Source organism: Odontomachus brunneus, unplaced genomic scaffold, assembly GCF_010583005.1.
Source record: "Odontomachus brunneus isolate Ranch 3 - 2012 unplaced genomic scaffold, Obru_v1 Obru_scaffold_222, whole genome shotgun sequence".
In the NCBI taxonomy this organism is placed as follows: Eukaryota; Metazoa; Arthropoda; class Insecta; order Hymenoptera; family Formicidae; genus Odontomachus; species Odontomachus brunneus.
In genome coordinates, this window is record NW_022639672.1 from 93402 (window position 1) to 116039 (window position 22638).

General features: G+C 45.8%; 1 protein-coding gene across 3 annotated transcripts in view; it reads left to right on the forward strand.

Annotated features, from left to right (window-relative positions):
- The window catches only part of LOC116852409 (DNA N6-methyl adenine demethylase-like), an 80745-nt gene that overhangs the window by 6422 nt on the left and 51685 nt on the right, over window positions 1-22638 (forward strand). For all 3 annotated transcript variants that reach the window (XM_032832737.1, XM_032832736.1, XM_032832734.1), the window contains exon 2: window positions 5398-8090. In XM_032832737.1, coding sequence (XP_032688628.1) covers window positions 6981-8090 — 1110 coding nt within the window. In that variant the 5' untranslated portion in view covers window positions 5398-6980. The remainder of the gene's footprint in view (window positions 1-5397; window positions 8091-22638) is intronic.

Consider the following 22638-nt stretch of genomic DNA (forward strand, 5'->3'; position numbering starts at 1 on the left):
GAGGAGGAGGAGGAGGAGGAGGAGGAGAAGAGAAGATCGCGTAACGAGAAGTGTCGACGACATTCTTTGGCCGATCTATCGACGTCAGCTCGTCGTCGATAAACGGCATCTCGATAGTCCCCGCTGCTACTATCGTCCTTACAATACCGCCATCGATCATCGGCGGGGACGCCGCCGGTGCAGTCATCATTAGCCGTCCGGAGAACGCTCGGGGAGAATCGGGCGAGTCGAAATCTAATAATAAACGTATCTTACGTCCGTTTCCGTCGCTCCGGCGAGTTCCGAGCTCCTAGCTCGGCTGAGAGAAGAGGGCAAAAATGAGCTGCTCTCGCTTGCCCGCTTGCTCGCTTGCTCGTTCGTTCGTTCGTTCGTTCGTTCGTTCGTTCGTTCGTTCGTTCGTGGCACGAGCAAAAAAGGAGCTTCGGGTACACTTTCGCCGACCTCGTGGTGCCGCGCGCGAGAGACCAGAGCTCTCTTCGGCTCTCCACGCGACAAAGGCCGCTTGATTCAAGGTCCCACGGACGTGCACGCACACACGCAACCCTCGGCCCTTCGTATGTACGCGCGCGCGGGGCCCATTCGTCCGCGGCGCTTCGCGTCGCTTTCGAGGACGTGCTCCGGCTAGAGTTTCTCGCCCGAGATATCGGTTTTTAAATCGAGCAATCGTATCAGAAACGCGAGTCCAATTACGTCGAGCTCTGATATAAAGAGCGCGGAGGACCTACTTTGCGTATGTGTGAGTCGTCGGTTAAGCTCGGAAAAGAAAATCGACGAGCATGCCGCGGTCGTTCCTTCATCTGGGTCTTTCTAATTTTCTCGGTTGGTCCGCGCACGCCGAGGACGACGGACCTGTCCGCTTTTTAAATGCTCCCGTTTAACGGCAACGTGATAAGTTGTTCAAATGTAATTCCGACTTGATGCCATTTATAATTGCCACGCCAACGACCGTTAGCGTGTGCGCGCGCGCGCGCCCGCGCAGTCTTGAAATTCTCCGAGAAGTCTCCAAGAGCCTCCACAGCTCGCATGCTCAAGTCACTGGCATCGTTCCTTTGCCCGCGCGTTAATCCGCTTTTTCGCGGTGGCATCGCGCTAATTCCGGCATTACGCCGCGGCAAAAATGGCGCGTCGGTCATTTTGCTCCTTTTCTTTCCTGATGCACGACAAACGGACGACGTCTGAAACGCACGACGCGTCTCGTGCCACGAAGCTAGACCGGGGTTAATAACGGCGAGAACAAGGGAGACAATCAATTTGTGTTAATGCGAATCGAAAATTTTCTCTATACTTCTTCATCGCCACACACACACTCTTTCACACGTAAATCCACACTCAACAGTACGTATCAAGATTCGCCCAATTCGCATAAAATCGTACAATCGCTGTACGATGAATTTTGGAAACGTGTCTTTACTTCATTTGTTTCTGTGAAGAAAACCAGCAATAAACCTCGTTTATTATAAAACAGTTTCAAACTATAAAATATTTCTCGACGTGCAATATATTTCGTGATATGCACTGCAAATCCAAGAGCGTTATTTTTAAACGCATAAACGTGTAATTTGGGTGGAGCTCTTTTTATATGTTTCTTGTGGTTTTAAATCATGTCATTTGACACATTTAAGACGCGTAAATTTAATACGGGATGCTTTAAGGGGATGCTGAAGTCGATGACGAACTTGAATAATATCGATAACGCAAAGACAATTGTCACTAATACAATCATGCTATCCTTTTCGTATTTCTTGTACAAACAGAACTTACGTAAATGTGTGTTGTTTTGTTTTACCATATTAAGCGGAAAACCTAACCTAACCCAATATTTGGAACATTCTCTTAATAAAAATTATTCCTGAATAATGAGAATAGATTTTTCTTTGTCGGAGAGAGAGATCATATCAAATGTATTCTTGCAAATAAAATTATTTTGATTCGATGTTATGTAATCTCACTTGAAGATTAATATGTCAAAAACAAAAATATTTTCCAAATATTCCTTTTCTTATTTGCTACATGTGAAAAGAGATTCAGTCAAAATAACACGCATGGATTTGCAATATAGTCTGTCCCCAAGTTGCAAGCCAACTTGCAGCCAAGACAATATTACCATGTTGCAGCATGTTCATTTTTCAATTATTGCAGAAAAAAATGCGCGTTTTATAGAATCGTTGCAAGAGCATTTTTAAGAAGGTTGTTTGTACAATCAAATGTAGTCATTGACTGTCTGAAAAGTTTACTGAAAAGTAACTTTAAAATTCGAAAAAGTATAGCATCTTGTGCCCCATATTGTCTCGCGAATTTGTCGCATTTTTCCCGCGCCTCCTTCGAATTTCCTTTCGTGAATTTAGTAACAAAGACTGGCAAATGAAAGATTTTATCGGCACGATCCAAATTCTCCCACCCTCCTCTCTCTGAGAGGCACGTGAGAACACCCACCGCGTCGACTCGACTCGACTCGCGGAATTTCGCCGCGGACAACAGTTGAGCCCGAAGAATCGAAAGAGCGGGTGCGATTTTTCTCTGCGGCGGTTTCCGTTAGCGACGCGCGGCTAATATTAATTCCAAGCGTGTGGAATCCCCGGCTCTCTATGGCAGCTGGTTTATATGCGCTTCTCGGAATTTGCGTCCTGCGCTTCGCCGCGGACGAAAGAATCCGCAAACGACTCATTCTTTCTTACTCTCTCTCTTTCTCCCCCCTCCCCTTCTTTCTTTCTGTGGCGATTATACAAAGTGGTACCCGAAAAATGTGTTTACTTGCCTTTTCCTGCGGGAATTTTCGTATTGTTTCTCTTGAAAGAACTTTCTCTGATAATCCTCCAGATTTTATTGCTTAAAACAGATTAAACGGGAAATTATCGACATGGAATTTACTACGAGATAATTAATCAGTTTTCATGTGTGATTATTTTTTTGCACGCGACACGATTACTTCGAAGCACGACTGAGCTAACTGCTGACACACGTACTTTTAGGCCACCCTATGTGCGATGCGCGACGGTGGTATTGAATTTTTGTGCATGCATCTACGGTCGATTCGACGAAAGTGCAGCCGGAGGGATAGCTAACGGGTGTCGCGAAAGGTCTCTTCGCATGTAATAAAAAGTGATAAACACAGAGGTCGGATTTTTTTGTGATTATCAAATTCGTTTGCCAAATTTTCCACAATTTCCCGATCGGTTCTCAATTAACGCGCGCGGGAAATAACTGTTACCTTTGTATATTCTAAACTTCGTATCTACCAAGTCAGAGTGATTTGCGATAATGACGTTCGTCAAATTTGCCTGGAGAGGCGGCTTTCTGGAAAAGGCGATTTTCATCGATGTTACTCCACACCCCGATTATTCGTACAAAGTGGTCCTTCTGAACGAACAACGCCACCATCCAGAGCTTAATGTTCGCGCTATCGACGCACCGAGATTCGCGACCTTTAAAGACTAAAGTTCGCGGTATTCAGTCTAGACAAGATTTATGGACATTAACAAAGTTCAATCGCCGAGACAGAGACCCTCAAGAGAAAGAAAGAGAGAGAGAGAGAGAGAGTCCTTGCGCGACGAAAAAAGATGGCTTTTGACAAATAACGCAGCGCGCTAATTGCGAATTCTTAATTGGATCTCGCACGACATAACAATTCGCACGTTTGCGCATCGTGTGTATCGCGCCGGACGTTGAACGTTGAATCGCGCACAATCGACAAGTGCAGACGCGGGAATGAACGGTATCTCTCGCGTACACCCGGCGTGAAACGGTGGAGTCGCATCTCCGCGCAAGGTCGAAGCCGCGAGCGAAAGTGCCGGCCGAACGACAGTGCAAGTTTCCAGCGATAGCGAAAGCACACCGGCCGCGGCAGCGGCGGCGGTCACAGCTGTAAAGCTATTAGAGTTCGGGGGCGGAAAACGCCGAGTGGCGGGGGTGGAAAACCGCTGCATAGCTACAGAGCTCTCTCTCTTTCTCTCCTCCTCCCTCTGTGTGTGTATTTGTGTCTGTGTTACGCATTCACTGTGCCTCGTGAAAACTCCTACTACACTCGCATGCGCTCACACGTGTGCGTGTCACGTTACGTAGACTACGCACACATACACAGAACAGTTTGTGACACGAAAAACGAAACAGTTCTCCCCGCGAGATTTACTTTTTTCATGATTCTTGATTTTTCTCCTCTTTTGAACGTCGCCTTTTATTTATTTGTACCTAAAAATGTACTTAATTTCGCTGAATAAACGACGCGTCTCCGCCAAGCTGTTTTCGCCAAGCTGCGAAAGAGTTGGCGCGGTACAAGTTGACGGTCTGGGGTTGCGAGAGGGAAGGAGGGAGGCTGGGAGAGAAGACGAATGGGAGGAAGAGAGCAGCGCGAGAGAGCGAGTAAACGTCGATCGATATTTTCGCAGGGCTGCCGCAGGGATTTTTAACGATGGTGGCGAAACTCCCGCGAGTACAAATAAGTCGTGAAAACACGTTGCGATTTTGCTCAAGTATATTCGCCATTAAATTAAGGTCGAAATTCGAAATCGAATTCGAATTAAAGGCGATATTCGCCATTAAGGTCGAAATTAAGACCAGGATGCAATTTAATTTTATCTTAAGGTAAAAGTGTCGGTGCCCGGACACGTATCTAATTCTGGACATTCTTTTCGTTTTAGTCTTTGTAAATATGAATATTTAAACTTTTAACGTGAAATGTATGTACATACTCAATACTCGTATGTATATTTTGAAAAAATAAATATTATAAAAACTAAAAAAATATATGTCCAGGATTAGGTATGTCTACTGGTACTTTTATCTTATATAATATTCAATTTTTCGTCTTTGTTGTTGTTATTATACATACTTATCGTGGCACATCATCTGCAAATGCACACACAATTTCAGCTGATTACTTAATAATAACTCACAATTAACCAATTTGCGTTTGTGTGCAGCGGCTCGCGTCCGTCTCTTCTCGATCGACTTGCTCGACTCGAAGCGACGCGATACAAGTTCAAAGCCATCGTCAGACTTCTAAGCAACGTGAATGAAACAGCTAGGCGCAACGTACGTACGGCTAGCGGATATCAAAGCGAGCGGCGTACGAGTCGGTGTGCGAACACACCGAACGTAATAGTAGCCTTGGCTCGGCGCGATGGTCACGTTATAAGCAACGTCTGTGACACATTCTCACATAGTCCCGCGTCACGTGCGCGTTCACGCTCACGTGACGTATAATAACACATTCGCTAATCCGTGCATCTCGTTTCCTTCTCGTTGAATTTTCCGTCTCCGATATCTCGCGAGCGCGCGCTCGTTTGCGACGAAACGACTTGATCCGACAGTAATTTAAACTTTTCACCAGCCCTTTCCTCACGACCGCAGAAAATCAGCACGAGTCTCTAACATGCGAACACCTCTGCTTTTCTGTTTCAGATCGTACAAATCAACCGCCTTCTAACAAGCCACATTAACCTCAAGTGATTTCTATTTTCTTACGAAGCGCGAAAGAAGTAATTAGTATGTTTATATCGACGTGAAGGAAGAACAAAACAAAAAAAGAAGATATCCCAAGAGCTTAGGTTCAGAGGAAGATAAAAGATTAGAAGCTATATTATCTAATAAGTGTACAAAGTATATCTCTAACGAAGGGAGAGAAATACATAACAACAGATTAAAACAAACACAAGTCCGCCAGTGCCAAATCCAGTAGAGATCGAGGTAAAAGTGATTGTTGCAAAACGGAGATCTAGAGAGGAAGACCGAGAGTGAGTGAGAAACAGAGAGAGAGAAAGAGAGAGAAAGAGAGAGAGAGAGAGAGAGAGAGAGAGAGAGAGAGAGAGAGAGAGGATAGAGAGAGGGAAAGAAAGAGAGAGAGCGAGTGAGAAAGAGTGAGAACCAGAGAATAACTGCAGTGCGAGAGCAGACCGTAAACCAAAGAATCTACCATTTCTTCTGTTAACTATTCATCGAATAACAATTAATCTCTCGTCAAGCGAGATAAATAGTAAGACACACACCGATTCCTTCGTCAGAGCCGCTTTTAATTAAGCGAGCCGGCACAGTTTTGTAAGCTATAGAGAGGTTTATAGAGATAGCCGTAAAACATAAGTGCATCTTTCAAACTGGACGCGTCACGTGACAGATTTTCGCCAAGCTAGGAGAAGGAGAGCCAGACAAAGGGAGGAGAGTCAACCGGATTTTGCTTGGACACTCCCGGAGCAACCGATCTACTTCAGTTCGTAGCCTAAACCTGTTGAGTACAAAACGACACAGAGCTAGAGATATAGATAGACAGACACACACACAAACACAGAGAGAGAGAGAGAGAGAGAGAGAGAGAGAGAGAGAGAGAGAGAGAGAGAGAGAGAGGGAGAGAGAGAGAGAAAGAGAGAGAGGGAGAGAGAGAGAGGGGGGAGAGTTAGAAATCGAGTGCGAGAGGAGAGTGAGAAATCAAGTGCGAGAGGAAGAACGAGAGGAAGAGAGCGAGCGAACATAAGATCGAGGAAGCAGCCTTGTGCGTGAGGACATCTTTTACGAACTTGGAAGACTACGTACTAGCGGAGGAGACGTGCACGAGCAGCGATCGACAGCACACATATAGCCGAGGCCGGAGGAAATCCAGGTCTCGCAACCGCGGCGAGTTTAGGACGCCGGAAACATGTTGGTGCACGGACGACGCAGTGGCCGTACCGAAAGAGCCGTATCCTACAAGTATTGTTTCATGGACTAACGGGAATCTCAGCGAACAGTCACAGAAGAGACCGAAAGAACAAAGTGCGCGCAAATGTGGCGCAATCAATAAACAATATTCACGATCTGGATCGATCGAACGAAGCAGCAGCCGACGTGGAAGCGAAAGGATTAGGAAGATTAGGAGAATCCGCAGCGAAAGGATCCTCGAGAGGGTCCCGGAGGAAGTCTCGGCGGACCGCTACCAACGCTGACGACGACGACGACACGTAGCTCACGGGGAGCTCACGGGCGGAGGTTAAAATCGCGATGTCGTGGCGGGGAGGATGAGCGCCGAGGTGACGAAGGAGGTCGTCGCCACCGAGAGGGTGCCCACGAGCCCTCCGGCGGCGGTCGCGACCTCACCGGGTGCAGTGCCGTCAAGTCTGCCGCCGTTCAGCGTCAGCTTCAACGCCGACAACGCGATGGACAGCTCGACGACACTCACGACGCTGCACCCACAGGACGTCGGCCTGGGCCTGGCGTCCTGGGGCGAATATTACGCGGAGGGCCTGACGAGTCGGCTGGTCGACTCCCGTGAGATCTCGAACCAGCAATACCGGCCGTGGGAGTCCAAGGCGGGCGGCCCGGAGGGCTTGCCGAGCTTCAACAGTCAATTCACTGCTCCCAGCGAGTCTGAGCCGCAGTTGACTGCGTTGACGCCGTTGTCGCCGGTGTCTATGTCGCATTCGCCGCCGGTCACGTCGGCCGTGGGCCTACCTAGCTTCCACACCTTGGGCACACCACTACCGGTGCCGCACACACATCGCGGATCGCTCGGTTATCCGCTGGTACCAGCACCGGTGCAAGCGCGGGAGGTACCGGCACTTCAGCAGCAGCTACTCGACGAACGTCACATACAGCTGCTGGGTTCCAGCCCGGTGCAAGCGTTTCCAGGTCCGCCGCCGGGTCATCCTCACCACACGGTGCTGACGGTGGTGAAGCCTGAGTATCCGCAGCTGCACCATGCAAACTTCCAGAATCCGATGTCGACCGTGCTGGACTCGTCGCCGACCTCGAGACCGATCGGCATTGACGGCCGCAAGAAGGAGCGCAGAAAAATCCGTGCGGGTTCCATGGAGTCGGAGGACGGCGGAGGCGGCGGCGGAGGTGGTGCCGGTGGAGGCGCCGGTGCCGGCAACGTGGAGAGTTCCGGCCAGGTAGCCGCGGTGTCTTCCACCGCGAATCGCGGCGTCCACCATCTCGGCGGCGGCCTGACCGACGGCGACGGCGACGGCAGCCTCGGCGACAAGCCGGCCAAGAAGAAACGGAAGAGATGCGGCGAATGCATCGGCTGCCAGCGCAAGGAGAATTGCGGGGATTGCGCGCCGTGCCGGAACGACAAGAGTCATCAGATTTGTAAGATGAGGCGGTGCGAGAAGCTCACCGAGAAGAAGGTAAGTGAAATCGAAATTGTCATCGAAATTGTCTAAGCCGACATCGTGTGAGATTCCGATAAACTCTCAGTTCGAGAGTTCGATCCCCGCGCAAAAAGGGAAAGGAAATTAATAAATAAAGCGTGTTCGTCTCGATGCACCGACGTCATAAACGTATACAAAAGAAAGGTTGCAACGTATATAGACTTCGTTAACTTTAAAATACATTCAGTATCCAGGATCAGTAAAAATCTAATTTTTCTATTGGTACACTAAGAGATAAATATAAAAAATTTTTTTCGGAGGAAACACTAATAATAGATTTACTTAAATTTGAATCTTCGTATTTAAATAGAATAAACAATTGCTTTCATGAAGAACTAAGGTTTTCAAAAAAATGTATATTTTCTTATTTGAAAGATATTTCATATCAGTGAAAGCAAATATACTATTGAGATATACTAAAGATATTTTATATCAGTGTAAGTAAATATACTATACTAACCGAGTAATAATCTCTGAACGTGAAAGTACTCATTTTTACGATCGTGTAGAAGTATTATCGTCCACTGGCTCTTCGAATAAAATTATATGAAGTTCGATATAAACGATTGAAAAAAATAAATGTTGGTTTCGTTCGTTGATTAAAATCGATACGCGGCTATTGACTGCAGTCAATTTGGCTCGAAGAAAGGGTCGAAGGAAAATACGTTGCAACTTTTTTGCCACTGATTATATCACGCATTGCGACTCCCGAATTTTCTCGCTTGTTTGTGGCAAGTCTTCAAACTTGAAACACGCGCGACTTTCTGAAAAGCCACCGATCTGTGGCACGGAAAAATTACAAACTCGCGAGTTGGCTCTCCACGCGACGGCGATCACGTTCTACGAAGTCCCGATAGAGACACACGCGCGAGCACGCCGTACTACAGTTGTAGAAAGGTATAAACACAGACAAAACGCCGTTATAGAACAGTATATATATATATATATATATAGCATGAACTTGGCCTCGATGCCTGAATGTGCCGGGAATCCCAGAGGGAAATACAGAAATACAGATAACCGAGGTGGTTTATTATTGTAGCGACATTGAATAGGGGGTTGGTGGGTTGACTGGCTGGTTGGCTGGCTGTTCAGCTGCTCTACCGCTACTAGGGATGGCGTCGAACTACCTTCGCGGTGTCGCGCTTGATCAAGCTCGATCGGCATATATCGCGAGTAACATTGCTTTGATATTGCTTGACGGGATGCTGAAAACCGACATAATGCAATTTCGTATTTTGCAGTGTTTTTACAGTCTAGTTTAATTATGTAGAATTTCAAATGCTTATACAGAGTGAAAATATCAACATGAATAGCGGAACATTTCATGTTATATAAAAAAACTTATTTTCAAATTCTTTTTTGTTTTTTATACAACATTAAATACTCCGCCATACATTGACATGTGCACTCTATATAAACGTTTGCAATATTACACGTAAAAAAAATTTAGTTGAATCAACCAAATGATACAAAATGTCTGGTATGAACCAGAAAAGTATGAACCAGAATTCTGTTCAAGTTGACAAGATTTTGTTTAATCAAACAAGATTTCTGTTCAGTTGAGACAAGTTCTGACTAATCAGAAATTTTTTTTAATTAACCAGAATCTTATTAACCTGAACAGAATTCTGGTAACATCGGCCGGAATTCTGGTTCGTTCATATTTCACATTTGGTTAATCCAACCAAATCCTTTTCTCCTTATAAACAATCAAATAGAAAAACAATGTAAATTATAAAAGCTTCATTATATCGGTATCGTGCATCCCCTTAAAAAATACTGATATCCAATCGTCATTTCCTTCCATTTCCAGAAATAACGTTCTCAATGACTGCCTTATCTTTCTGTTTTCATTACTAATGCAAGAGTAGCCGCAGAAATTAATCTTTCTCGCTCCATACAAATTCAGTCGGGAATACCAAAACAACGATCGTCACCGCGATGACCGATTAGCGTGACCGCGGGGATGCACGGTATCGCGCCACGGTGATTGTTGGCAAACGACCGGCGCGACGCCTCGAAGAAGAGGCGCGCAGCAACAGAGCGGACTCGTAAAGCGGCCGGGTGCTTATCGTAGGGCAAGTTCAAGGCTCACCGCGGGTCATAATAATCGCGTATCGAACTTCGTCTCGTTCAGAAACGGACGTGTTGTTTGCCGACGACACGCGCACCGACCAACGCACGCATGGCCGTCTCGCCCTGACGACGCCGCGCCGGTTCTCTTCTCTCCGATAACATTCCGCCACTTATCAATTAGCGTTTTCGCCGGTCGTTGTTGCGCGTTGTTTCGCAGCAGCTTCCCGATGTCGCGCCGTATCTAATCGCTGTTTAAGAGGGCCGACCTCCGCGCGTGCGAGTTCCTCGTTCTCTCGCAAAATGCGGCGAAAAAAAGATAGAGGAAAGGGGAAGGGAAGAGGGTGAGAGAAAGAGGGACAGAGAGAAAGAGTGGAGATTCGCAAGAGCTCTCGGATCGATTAGGAAAGCCCGTTCTCTCGCCCAATTCAGCGGAATCTCGTGTCGGATTTGAGCGCGATTTTTTTCGCGACGTCGAAAATCGCGCGGCATAAGAGAAAAGGGATGATAGATCGCGAGGAGTCGAAGACTCTGGTGTATACAACCACGCCGTCACAACAACCCACACCCTCTTCCTCCTCCTTTTGCCTCTTCCGTCCTCCTCCCTCACCTGCCCCCAGGACTTAGCACCCTCTTTATCCCAGGGGAAGGAGCGGCCGGCCCCGCTCTGTCTTTCCTTTCGTTCGCGCGAAAGGACTCTGCCCTCGAGAGTTCATCGCACACCTGCTGTCGAGAGGCCGTATCCACTCGCTCTCCCTTGCCTCCTGCTCTTCTCCTGCGCTGCTGCTGGCCTGATTTTTATCGCCTTCCTCCTTGTTTTGACCCGATTTCTCATAAACACGTGGATCATCGACCCGCCGCGACGCGTCCTCGCTGGATTTTTCTTTCGCTTTGCTCAAAGATGGCGGCGCGACTTTGCAATCCTCTACACTCGTTTAATCCTCAACACGACACTTCTGAATTTTACTGTATGGAAAAAATAATTCCCTTAAAGTAACCTGAATTTTCCATTACTCGGGGATCCGATAAAAAAACTCGGATGTAGGAACAAAAAATTCCTGTACACTGAGAAAAAGGATATCTGAGAAACAGTAAATATTTCTTCGTTAGATACTATAATATAGTATATTTGCTTATATTGTAATGTAAAATATTGTCCAAATGAGAAAATATATGTTTTTTTAAGACCTTTAAAAAAATTTTAGCTTTCTATGAAGGCAATTGTTTAGCAGATTTAAGCAAATATGTCATTAGTATCTTGCGAAGGAATATTCACTATTTTTTTAGACATTCTTTCTCTCATTGTCAGTATAAGAGGTTTCTACTCAACCTATTGCTCTCAGTTAATTCACTCGAGTTTTAATGCAGCTGAATGTCAGTCGAATGTTTTCGATCACAATTACAGAGATATCATTTCTCGCTGACGAGAAATGAATACATCTGACAGTCATTCGATTACCCGAACTGAACATTTCCGTGTACGTGAACATTGCGTGTATTTTATATCGCGTCATATTTTGATACGCGCATTTGGTATTTCGTCGCTTCTTCATCGACGATTTTGCGAAAAAGAAAATCGAAACATATAAATTCCATGGCCGGGTGTCTTTCACGTCGAACGAGCCAGTCGCGCCGATGGCAACGGCACCGGCGGCGTTTCGGTTCCGGTTTCTCGATAAATCGAAACAACGGAAGCCCGTCAAAGTGCGAGAGGCGAACGTGAGCGGAGGACGCACGGATGAAAAAGAGAAAGAAGAAAGGGGATCCGTTTTGCCGCGAACGAGGGTTCGGTTACGTTAACTGCAGCGACTCTCTTTTCCTCTCTTCTCGTCATTGCGTTCGACTCGGCTCGCCTCTCGAGCTCCCGTCGTCGTCGTCCTCGTCGACGAGCCGCGCTCGCGACCGAGAGTGCATTACGAATGCTTTTTGCGTTATTCGCTAAAGCGATAACCGCACGATAACCGGATACAATTCTCGGTTGCTCAGGGTTATCTGACAGCAGGCCAATCAACCCGCTTGATTCTCCTCGTCACGGCAAAATAATGCGACTGCCTCGTACCATCGACACAACGCTCAAAAGTGCGCCGTATATTGACGTTTTTTTTTTATGTTGAGACGAAATAGCGCGAGCAAGAACGTTATCCGCGCAGCAGGATTTATCTGACGTGACGACGCCTCGGCGGCGTCTGATGTTAAGTCGGATCAACGCGATTTTCGTCGGCGGTGGGACGCAATATTCGACGAATCGTGTTTTTTGTGTATAATAATCGCGAGTAATCTACGTTTATTTCTTAGGGCCGGTTTTTCAATGATAGTTTAAACTTAGATTTCAACTTAAAATCTGTTTAAACAAAACAAATGTATTGTTAGAAGAGTTTAAACTTGAATCTAAGTTTAAACTACTATTGAAAAATCTTAGAAAATCAGGTCACCCCTGAGTTTCATGTGATTATACGTGATTAACATTCCACGTACAATATTGGGTCTGTGAAATCTCGAACGAACATTCAATCGCTCACATTTTTTTTTTATATCATATTTAAAAAACATACTATGATAATATTTGAACCTGGAACTCCAGTTTGTGACTCAACTATCTAAATCGTACTATCCTAATTTTTCTATTAAGGATATATTGAATTATCCAATATTGAATTATCCATATATGATGTATAACCAGCACAATTATATAATTTCTCAACAATATAAAATTTAATTCTGTAGAAAACAAAGAAATAGAAAACATTATAAAATCAAATTGAAATAAGTATCCTTTAAAGAAATTGTGGATGGAGAAATATACAAAGTTTATAAAATCATATAGTATTACTTTTTCATTTGATAATATTAACGTTTATCATATTTTCTCCGGGAATTATCATGATAAAATTTCTTGTTGAAGATAAGCACCAGTCAAAAATAGGAAGGTAAATAGAGTATCTTATCGCTTTTCTTAGCAATAAAATATTTTCTGTGTGTATATCCAACAAATATGATTATGCGCGAAGGGTTAGCGTCAAATTTCGTCGAATCAGCAGTACGGTATTCGATCGAATCGCGTGTCTAACACAATCCGTACGGAATTCGCATTTACTCCTGTGGAAGTCAGTTACCCCGAGTTTAACGTTATTACCCGCAACTCACGCGCAACCGAGTATATTGGCTGGACGCCTTTTTCTAGAACGAGAAGACGAGAAGATGGTGAAATGGTCGGTTATAAAAGCTCCGCTATACGCTCGCGAAATTTAAATGAACGGAACGCTCTCTCTACCGCTTCTCTTCCGCGATTCCGCCCGAAAATCGACTCTATCGCGCGCAGGGTGGCTAAAAGCCGCGGGTGCGAGGAGGAAGGAAAACGTAGAAAGGAGCGAGCTGGGCGTCAGGGGCGGGAGAGAAGGAGGGAGGGAGGAGAAAGCGGGGAGGGGTGTGGGGGAGGACCTTGAAGCTACGCAGTTCCCACTAACGGCAGGAGTGTTTCTCGAGTCGATATATCGATCCCCACCCCCACTCGTTGTTTCCTGCCGCGGGAACAGGACTCGCTCTTTCTCCCTCTCCCGCAGGATGAGTCACAGCCTCCCCGTACACACGCAGGCACGCACGTGCGACGGCCCCGCGTGCGCGCGCGCACGCTCGCGAGCGCTCGGCTACGATCTCGTCTCGAATTCTCTACGCTTTTACACGGAGAAAGAACGGCCGAAAAATATTCTCGGGCTCTTCCCGAACTTTTCGGGGCACCTGACTTCTCAAAATGTATCCAGAGCCATCGCAGCCGGTCGTTTAATTCCCCGCGGCTTCATCGCGACGCAAATATTTCGTGCCGATCAGCAACGACGACAAAAGTGACAATGTTATCATCGAAATATTAATAAAAAATGTCATCAAACACGCTTAAAAATGGCGCCGGACACGTTTTTTTTGCATGTTGAATTTACATATAGATTTAAATCAGACTAATGCGAGAATCGTCGTCCGTCATTTATCTCTTACAGATCTCTTTCATTTGAAAAATTTTTCACGCACACATGCAGAGGAATAAGAAAGACAAAATGACAAAAATAGACAGCAGAGGGAGAGATAAATTTTCCTCTCCCCCTCTCTTTTTGATTGTAAAAAAATATATACATATTTATAATCCAAAATGATATAATTGTAATCTTAGATTGATCGGCAACCTTAACGCATGAAACGCGCATAAATCAATTTTAATAGTTCACTTCTTTAAGCTTATTTGTTAGTTTATTTCTGTTTCATTATTGTAATTTTTATTTTGCATATTAACTTCAAACAATTTCTTATAACCAAGCACGTTCCTAAAGAGCAAGGCCCTACAGTGGTAATAAACGCGTGTATCTGTCCACCAATTCATTTCTCTTTCTTTTCTTTTCTATGTCAAAAATTATTTACTCTTCGGTCACTGGCCCCATATCGCTGTCCCATCTACTCCTTCGCCTTCTTCACCCTCATTTCGCGCGTTGTCCAAATTTTCTACACACACACACGAATAAAACGCACGCGGAAAATGTTTGCACACGCACCCGATCGACCCGTTTGCCACGATGGAGATTCCTTGCACCCCGCCACCCCAGCTTCCCTCCGCACTTGCTCTCTCTCTCTCTCTCTCTCTCTCTCTCTCTCTCTCTCTCTCTGTTCCCCCTCCCCTGTCTCACCCTTCGCATCTCTCTTCGTCCGCGTCCTCCTCTCTCTCTTTCTCTCTCCCGTACACGCGCGCGCGCGCGCAGGTGTCGCCTTTCTTCCTTCTTTCTCTCCTCTCGCGGCGGTATACTCTCGCCCCTCTCCTCTCTTTAACGCCGGTATCCCCGCTAAGACTATTTGCCAGGACGCAGGACGAAATTGTAAAGCCGGTTCTACATTATTCAACCTGGAGAGATTCGACGCGGGTCCACGACCCGCTAGCGCGCGCATGACGCTTCACGTACATCATGGCGTTAACTAACTGAAAAATTACGACGTCGTCAATTGCTCTCGCGAACTCAGGAAATAAAAGAAAATATCTAGAATCGAACGATCATAGACGCGTTTTGCAGAAATCTGCGGGCCAACCAGTGAAGTTCCGAAGGGACAGCCTCTCTCGAAAACGTCATCGCTCGTACGTGCATTTGCGTTCACGTGCATTTAATGACAAGGTGGGGTCACCCTCTGCACTATATAATTATCACTGAAAAATGCAAAATACACTCAGTACTAGACTGTTGTTCGCTCTGCCTTCAGGGTTCGTTGGCGGCCGGATAGTCGCACCGTTGACACGGCAACGCGGGAAAATCCGACGTTTCGCGCAAACTGCTACGTCGAAGCACACCGCGATGAAAAATACACGTTCCGTTTCCGCCGAGAAAACTGAGTGTTTTTTTCTCTATATCGCGCTGATTTACCCTGCTTTCGAGCCGCTCTCAATTTCAACGTGTCATCGACAAGCGAATTCTCGCGTAACGACGTCCCGTCGTCCGCGTTCCCGTTTCGAGCGCGATGCGATTTCGATGGCAAATTGCTCTTGTGAGCGATGACGGCTTTTTCCAATTTCGCGAGCAGCAGCGGCGCGCCGCCACACCACCATCACGTGTTGGCTCATCAATTTCCGACATTCGCCCGAATATCACCGCCGGTCTCAACTGCGGTCACGCTTTACGGCGGATTACGAGTATTGTGCGAAGCCCCGCCAAGGATATAATCTAGCTAGATTCGCTATATCGATTTTGAGTTGCAACTCTGTGCATCGAGCGCGCGTGTGTGTGCGTGTGTGCGTGCGTGCTCTGAGTCATACTCGCGCACGTGTGTGCGTGACACCACATGTACACAACGTTGCACGCTTTACATGCCCGTCGAAACCTTCGATTTCGTGACGAATCGATTGGCAATATTGAGTCCTTCCCTCTTTCTCTCTCTTTCTCCCCCTCCTTCCCTTCTTTTTCTCTCTCTCTATCTTTCTTTCTTTCACTCTTGGCGTATTTACTTGCGTGATATTAGAAACGCCGAATTATTCTCGGAACGAATGGCCGTTATCGCGCGATTTTCTCCAATCTGATCAGTAATTAGAGAAAATTTGTCTTCGTTTCGGCGATAAATTAAGGAATATAAACGGCACGATGAACCCGGTGTATACCCTCTTCGCCATCGGGGTGCCTTGAATTTCCCTTTCACGAGAGTCCAAGGTCTGCCTTGGCTTCAGGGTCGGTGCCAGGCAGAGAGAAAGAGAGAGAGTGCGGCTCTCTCTCCGCTCTCTCGCGTATCGATCCGGCCGCTTGCCGGATGTAACGTCTTCGAGGCGTTTGCGATAGCTAAGCGCGAACGCAGCAAACTACCGCCGCCTCCGTGTGTTCTTCGACACGCTCGCGCTTTATTGTATACACACCCCGACGAACCATCACGACGAATTTTCTAGAGAAAAAAAAAAAGAGAGAACGAAGGGGGAAATTTTCGTTTGCACTCACTGATCATCCATCAACTGTCGACTCCGTGAAAACTTAAAATTCGCGAGTCTCTCGTCGGTTTTATTCGGCGTCGTAACATCGGAGCATTACTCGCAAGAAGGCGAAGAACACAACGACGACAACGACGTCGGCAGCTATAACGGCATTATCAAAAAGTAATAAAAATAATGAAGAAGTCGTTAACGGAGCGAGCTCTGACGCGACTCGATCACAAAAGAACAATTGCGAGAAACGACGATAAGCAGAAGAGAGAAAGAGAGAGAATGAGAGACAGAGAGGACAGCGCGCAACGAGTCGCCGTCTGCGCCGTTTTCGCGCGTCGCGATCTTGCCGCGCCGCGGCAATCGATTTCCACGTCGACCACGAGATCGCCGGCTACGTTTCGGCCGTCGGGAGCAGTTGTAGTCGTATACGCACGATTATAGTAAACGCGTCCAGGCCAGGTAAAAAGCCCCGGTACAGCTGTCTGACAGCTGCCGCGGAGCGGCAGCGGCAGCGGCGCGGCGCGCCACACCGTGCCACGCCACGCCACGCCACGCCGTCCTATATACATACGTGATGAACCACCCTGTACATACGGACACGCATGCGTCTGAAAATACATTTCGCCTTGGTGCACGTGCACCGCACGCACAATGCGCGTCGCGCCGCGCCGCGCCGCGCCGCAGCGCACCGCGTCGCTGACGAGCGTAACAGAATTAGTGGCGCATCATTTCATCCTTTTTCTGGGTTTCCACCCTTGGTGAGAGCGCCGGGAGAGGAGACGGGATTTACTATCGATATTGATTTATCTTTCGCTCTCTTTCTTTCGTTTTCTCTCTCTCCCTCTATCTCGCACGCGCGGAGTACGATTCTCCTCCCCAGGAGCAGTATTCGGCCCTGCTCGGCTTCCGCGAAATATTTCATCCCGCAATATCCTGCTTCGTCCTACCTTCGTTCTCCGTTGACACGTGTATTGCGGGCTATTTTCGATTTGTCCCTTTTGCCAAATTCATTGCGACGGCTCGCGAATTTTGGAAAATTCCCTCAGCGGATCGCGGCGAGTCTAAGCGGGAAATTAAATAACAGAGAGTGGGGGAAGAGAGAAAAAAGTCAATCGCCCGTCGCTATCGATCGACACTGTGCAAATTTATCACGCAAACTTGCAATTCCCGGTCGAATCGAGGAGTGTGCGCGCCCGATATATCGCGATCAGCGCGCCGCTAGGCGATCGTCCGGTCAATTAAGAACACCGATTTGTAAGCTCTTGCATTTTCGCGCGGTCAATTTCGAGCGTGTGCGTCAACTCGTCGTTATCCCGCCCCGGCCCTCCTTCCTCGCGCTGATCCGGGCGAGCGAGCGAGCGAGCGAGCGGCTCGTTTCAATTCGTCCATATTGCTTCCCATCGATTTAACTTCAAAGTGCCCGCGCGAACACCGAGGCGGACTCAAAATGTGTCGTCGTTATATCGCCGTGCGTTCTACGGGCCATACGGGTTCGTCTCGATGTCTTATGGACATCTCTTTACGGCTCGAAATTTTAACCTTACTTTCGATCTGGATCTTCAAACACATGAAGAGTCAATATGTTTTAAAGGATTAATATGTATTTAAACCTTTGTATCAGACCGATCTCTTCGAAACTTTGTACCTGAGGGTCGCTCATTACGAATCAGAAGTCAGAATTTTGAAATTTATACTGATTCTGCCATCTTGGATTTTTTTAAATTTGCAAATTCTGACCTCAGATTAGGGTTCAGTTGCCCCAGAAATCACCATGACACCGTTATAGAGATATTTAAACTATTTATTTGAATTTACGATAGAAAATGTTGATTTCGCCATATATCTTAGAGATTATTAATTTATAATAGTAAAACAACGTAGCGAAAAAATTTGACAAAATTTTGAAAAATTTTGAAAAATACTTTAGAGTGTTCTAAATAAGAGCTTAAATTGCTGTTTTGATATTGATAATAGTTTAGTAGACAATGAATTTTTTTCATAAAAAACAAATTTTGATTTTGTGTTTATTTATAGCAATTATATCCATAAAAACTTACGGTTGCCTACATTTTTTACACTTGTTCATATATTAGGAATTTTGTTAAAACAAAAAATCGTCATTACTATTTAATGTTAAGAAATTTGTTAAAATAATTAAAAAATAAGCGCAAAAAAGTGGGCCGCTGAGCGACTCATGCTGCAAAAAGTTAATACACATGAAAACTTCTATTTAATGTCTCAAAATAACAGAAAACGCGCAAAGTGTCACTCTTGTAAGTTCTAAAGAGGACTTCTCGGCAAAACTAGTGAGATAACTAGAATCGATATAGGCTTCACAGGGTCAAAGTAAACGTTAAATGCAACACTGATGTCAAAAGTGGGGTCAAAATTTCGACTCGGGTTCTCACGATATTTCGTGTCGACAAACCCCCCATCCGCGCGCGTGTATGTGTGCTCGTGTAGCCGATGCTGCGACGAGAAGAAGTCCTCGGTTTCCCGGAGCGCGGAGGAAGACGCGTATACACGGATGGTTGCTAAAAAGGAGCAGCGGGAATGATGTCGAGTCGAGACTCGCGGATCGAGCGAGACAACGCCACGGGAATTATGTCGACAATGCTGCTGATTGCCGGTTCATTATGACGTCATAAAAGCGAATCTAGCTGGTACGGTATGTACCTACCGCTAACCTACCGCAGCCGATCAAGGATAATCGCTCTTAAGGCGCGTACAGCTCTCTTCAAAGCGCGAGACGAGCCGACGGTCGGAAATCGCGGCGGAAGTCGCGGAAAACGTCCGCAGGCGCGCTACGTTCCCAATTCCGCGGGATATGATCGCGCGTCGCGGCGCGTTTTCCAGCTGTGAACTTCGACAATCGTGCCTATCAACAGCGTCGTTTGCTGGACGAGAGATAAACGAGAAGTCGAGGCGACGTCGTCGCTTTTTCGTTCGCGAACGCCAACGAATCTTCGCCGCGAGCCTCGCCATCTTTATGCAGATAAGGATAATTAGCGTGTAAACATAAATCAAGGCGGCTTGGCGCGCGCGATCGATTAGCGGCGACGGGGTAGAATGGCCGGAGGGTGTGCGTATGTGCGTGTGTGTGTGTGTGAGAGAGAGAGAGAAAGGCAGGAGGGGGAGAGAATTAAACAGAAAGCGAGAGAGAAAGGGGGAAGAAGAAAGGGAAGAATTATTTCATAATTCTCGCGCGAGTGCTGACCCGATTTTAATCCGCCGATGAAAATTAATGGCCGTTTTTGCGACTGGGATTTAGCTGGAGCCGATCGCGGAGGGCGCGATCGGCGAATTGAAATTGGTGGAACTGTCGGCAACACGACAGCTTGCGAGCATTTATTTCTGCCGCGCGCCGATGCGATGTAGCATCGTATATACGAAGACGGGGGATGCGCGAAGGGTGCATGTTCCTCGTCTAATCGATCTCGCGGGATCGTCTTTTGTTCGCATTAATGGGACACGCCACGTGACGGCACCGTTTTCAGCGCGCACTCTAATCTTACCTCGTGGTAAACGGCGAAACGCGTGCGCGAATCGCTTGCGGTTCATCGCGCGATCGACGTCGTCCTCGAGATCGGCAATCGCGCAAGCGTGCTCGCGATGTCTGCTGCGTGACATCCGGTATATGATCGCGAAGAGAGAAAGAGAGAGAAAGGATTCGAAGTTACCCCCGAAGATACACAGAGAAAAATGGCATTCTACTCTGCTCAGAAAAGTGACTGCTCTGTTTACTTTCCTTCTTTTAAGTAACACTTCAACAATATTTTTTTTATAATAGTCTTAGGACATACTCATTATAAATTTGAAAAAAGCTCATTATCACACACACTCGAAAGAAGTATTTAGTCTTTACTTTCTAAATTTCTCGGAGTAGAATCTCATTCAAAACAAACGGAGAGTGGCAGTATTTTTACTCGAAGTGATAGCGAAAATACTGTCACCCCAAATCACAAAAGTGAATACTTTACTCAAGCTTAGAGTAGATTCTGACTTCATATACCAAATTTGTTAAATCAACGTGTAACGACAAAGATGTAGAAAGAAATGAAAGAAGCCAATACCAGGCATGATAAGACTTAGGGCTGGGAATCGAACCTGAGATCTTTCGATTCTGATTTCGTATTAGTGAATTTTTTACTCGATCAGAGTGAATATATGACTGTGACGATGAAATGTATCAGATTGAAAATATTTACTCGATGATTCTCAGAATGAAGAATTTACTCAATATGAGTGAAATTACACTCCAAAAAATTTGTAAAGTACAAAAGTATTATGAAACTATTGAATATAAAAAGTTGGTTCAACTTTATGCAATAAAAATCGAATTTTTGCTTTGATTTCATATTCTTGATTAAAATGCTAAACTAACTAGATTTGACGGTCATGATCAACTTGTAATAGTTTTGTGTATGTATAAAATCATGAAGTATTTGAAACAAGTATTGTACGTTTACATGAATGCAATATATATTTTTCTGTATGTAATAGATATTGCGACAGAGCTGTGGCTTTTACGGCCACAGACAAGAGGATTGTGCCTAATTTTGGAAATGAGTTTGTGAACTCATCCGTCTTGTCCGATGGCAGCATTCTTCTATTAGAAAAGGGATTTTCTCATTGGACAAGACAAGAGAATTCACGAACTCCTCTCTCCCCTCACTATAAGAGAAAACCTTACATTGTGAGAAAAGAAATGTCTAAAAATTAACAAATATTTATTCAGTGAGTATTCTAACAACATATTTACTTGGATCTAAATTCTTTTATTTAAATAGAATACATGAAGGTGAGGCGAAGATTTTCTTAAAGCTTTAAGAAAATGTATATTTTCTTATATGAAAAATATTTTATTTTAATATAAGTGAATATATATATATATATATATATATATATATATATATATATATATATATGCTGTTAGTGTATCCACGAAATAAACATTTACTATTTCCTAGACTTTTCTTAGTATACAAAACGAATTTTCCGGAAATAGACTTTAGCGACGTCGGACATCGCGCGCGATGAAATCGCATGCGCCGTCATCGTACGTGCCGCTTCTAATCGGCGCGCGCGGTCGGATAACTCCCCGGGATTAATCCCCGAAACTCAGCATCGATCCCGAGCACGATTCGTCTTTCTTTGGCGCCGGGCTATCCGTCAGCGCGCCTAGAAACTAGATCCGCGCAGCTGCCGTGTCGCAGCCGAAACCGGAAGCCGCCGGCCATCTTGTTTGTACAGTAACTATGGTTACCATGGGAGATCCTGCGAGAAAGAGAGAGAGAGAGAGAGAGAGAGAGAGAGAGAGAGAGAGAGCGAGAGCGAGGATGCGTAATGTGTACACACGATCCGATCCGTCACACGGATCTTTTTGTCCACATCTACCACGACGTGTCGCATTCTCACCCTCTTCCGCGCTCTCATTGGTGCTTCTGGTTTTAGATTCCTGGAATTTATGACTCGATCGTGTCGCGGGGTGAATTGAACGCGAACGCAGGGTGGTGGGCTTTTCCGCCCCTTCTACCTTCTTCGACCGCGCGCGACCCTTCTACCAGCGGGAAAACCGGCAGATGGCGATTCTGTATCGCATCTAATCGGCTTATCTCGCAGGTCCACCTTCATAGATACAATCTAGCGTGCGTTCGCTTCTTTAATCATCGCGGCCGCAAAAAGCGCGACAAATTGTGGCGTAAATGCCAGCTTATTAACGCTCAGTATAATGCGAAGAATGGATTTGAGGTCGTTCAGGTAAACGTATCTGACTCTAAACATTTTTATTGTTTTGGTCTTTTTAAATGCGAATATTTGAACTTTTAACATAGAGAGAATATATGTATACATGTATTGTGAATATATACATATATTATGTACTGAAAGTATATATATTTGTATTTAAACATCAAAATAATAACAATGTCCAGAGTTAGGTATGTGTCTAAAGCATTAGTGATTTTGCTTCTCTCTCTCTCTTTCTCTCTCTCTCTCTCTCTCTCTCTCTCTCTCTCT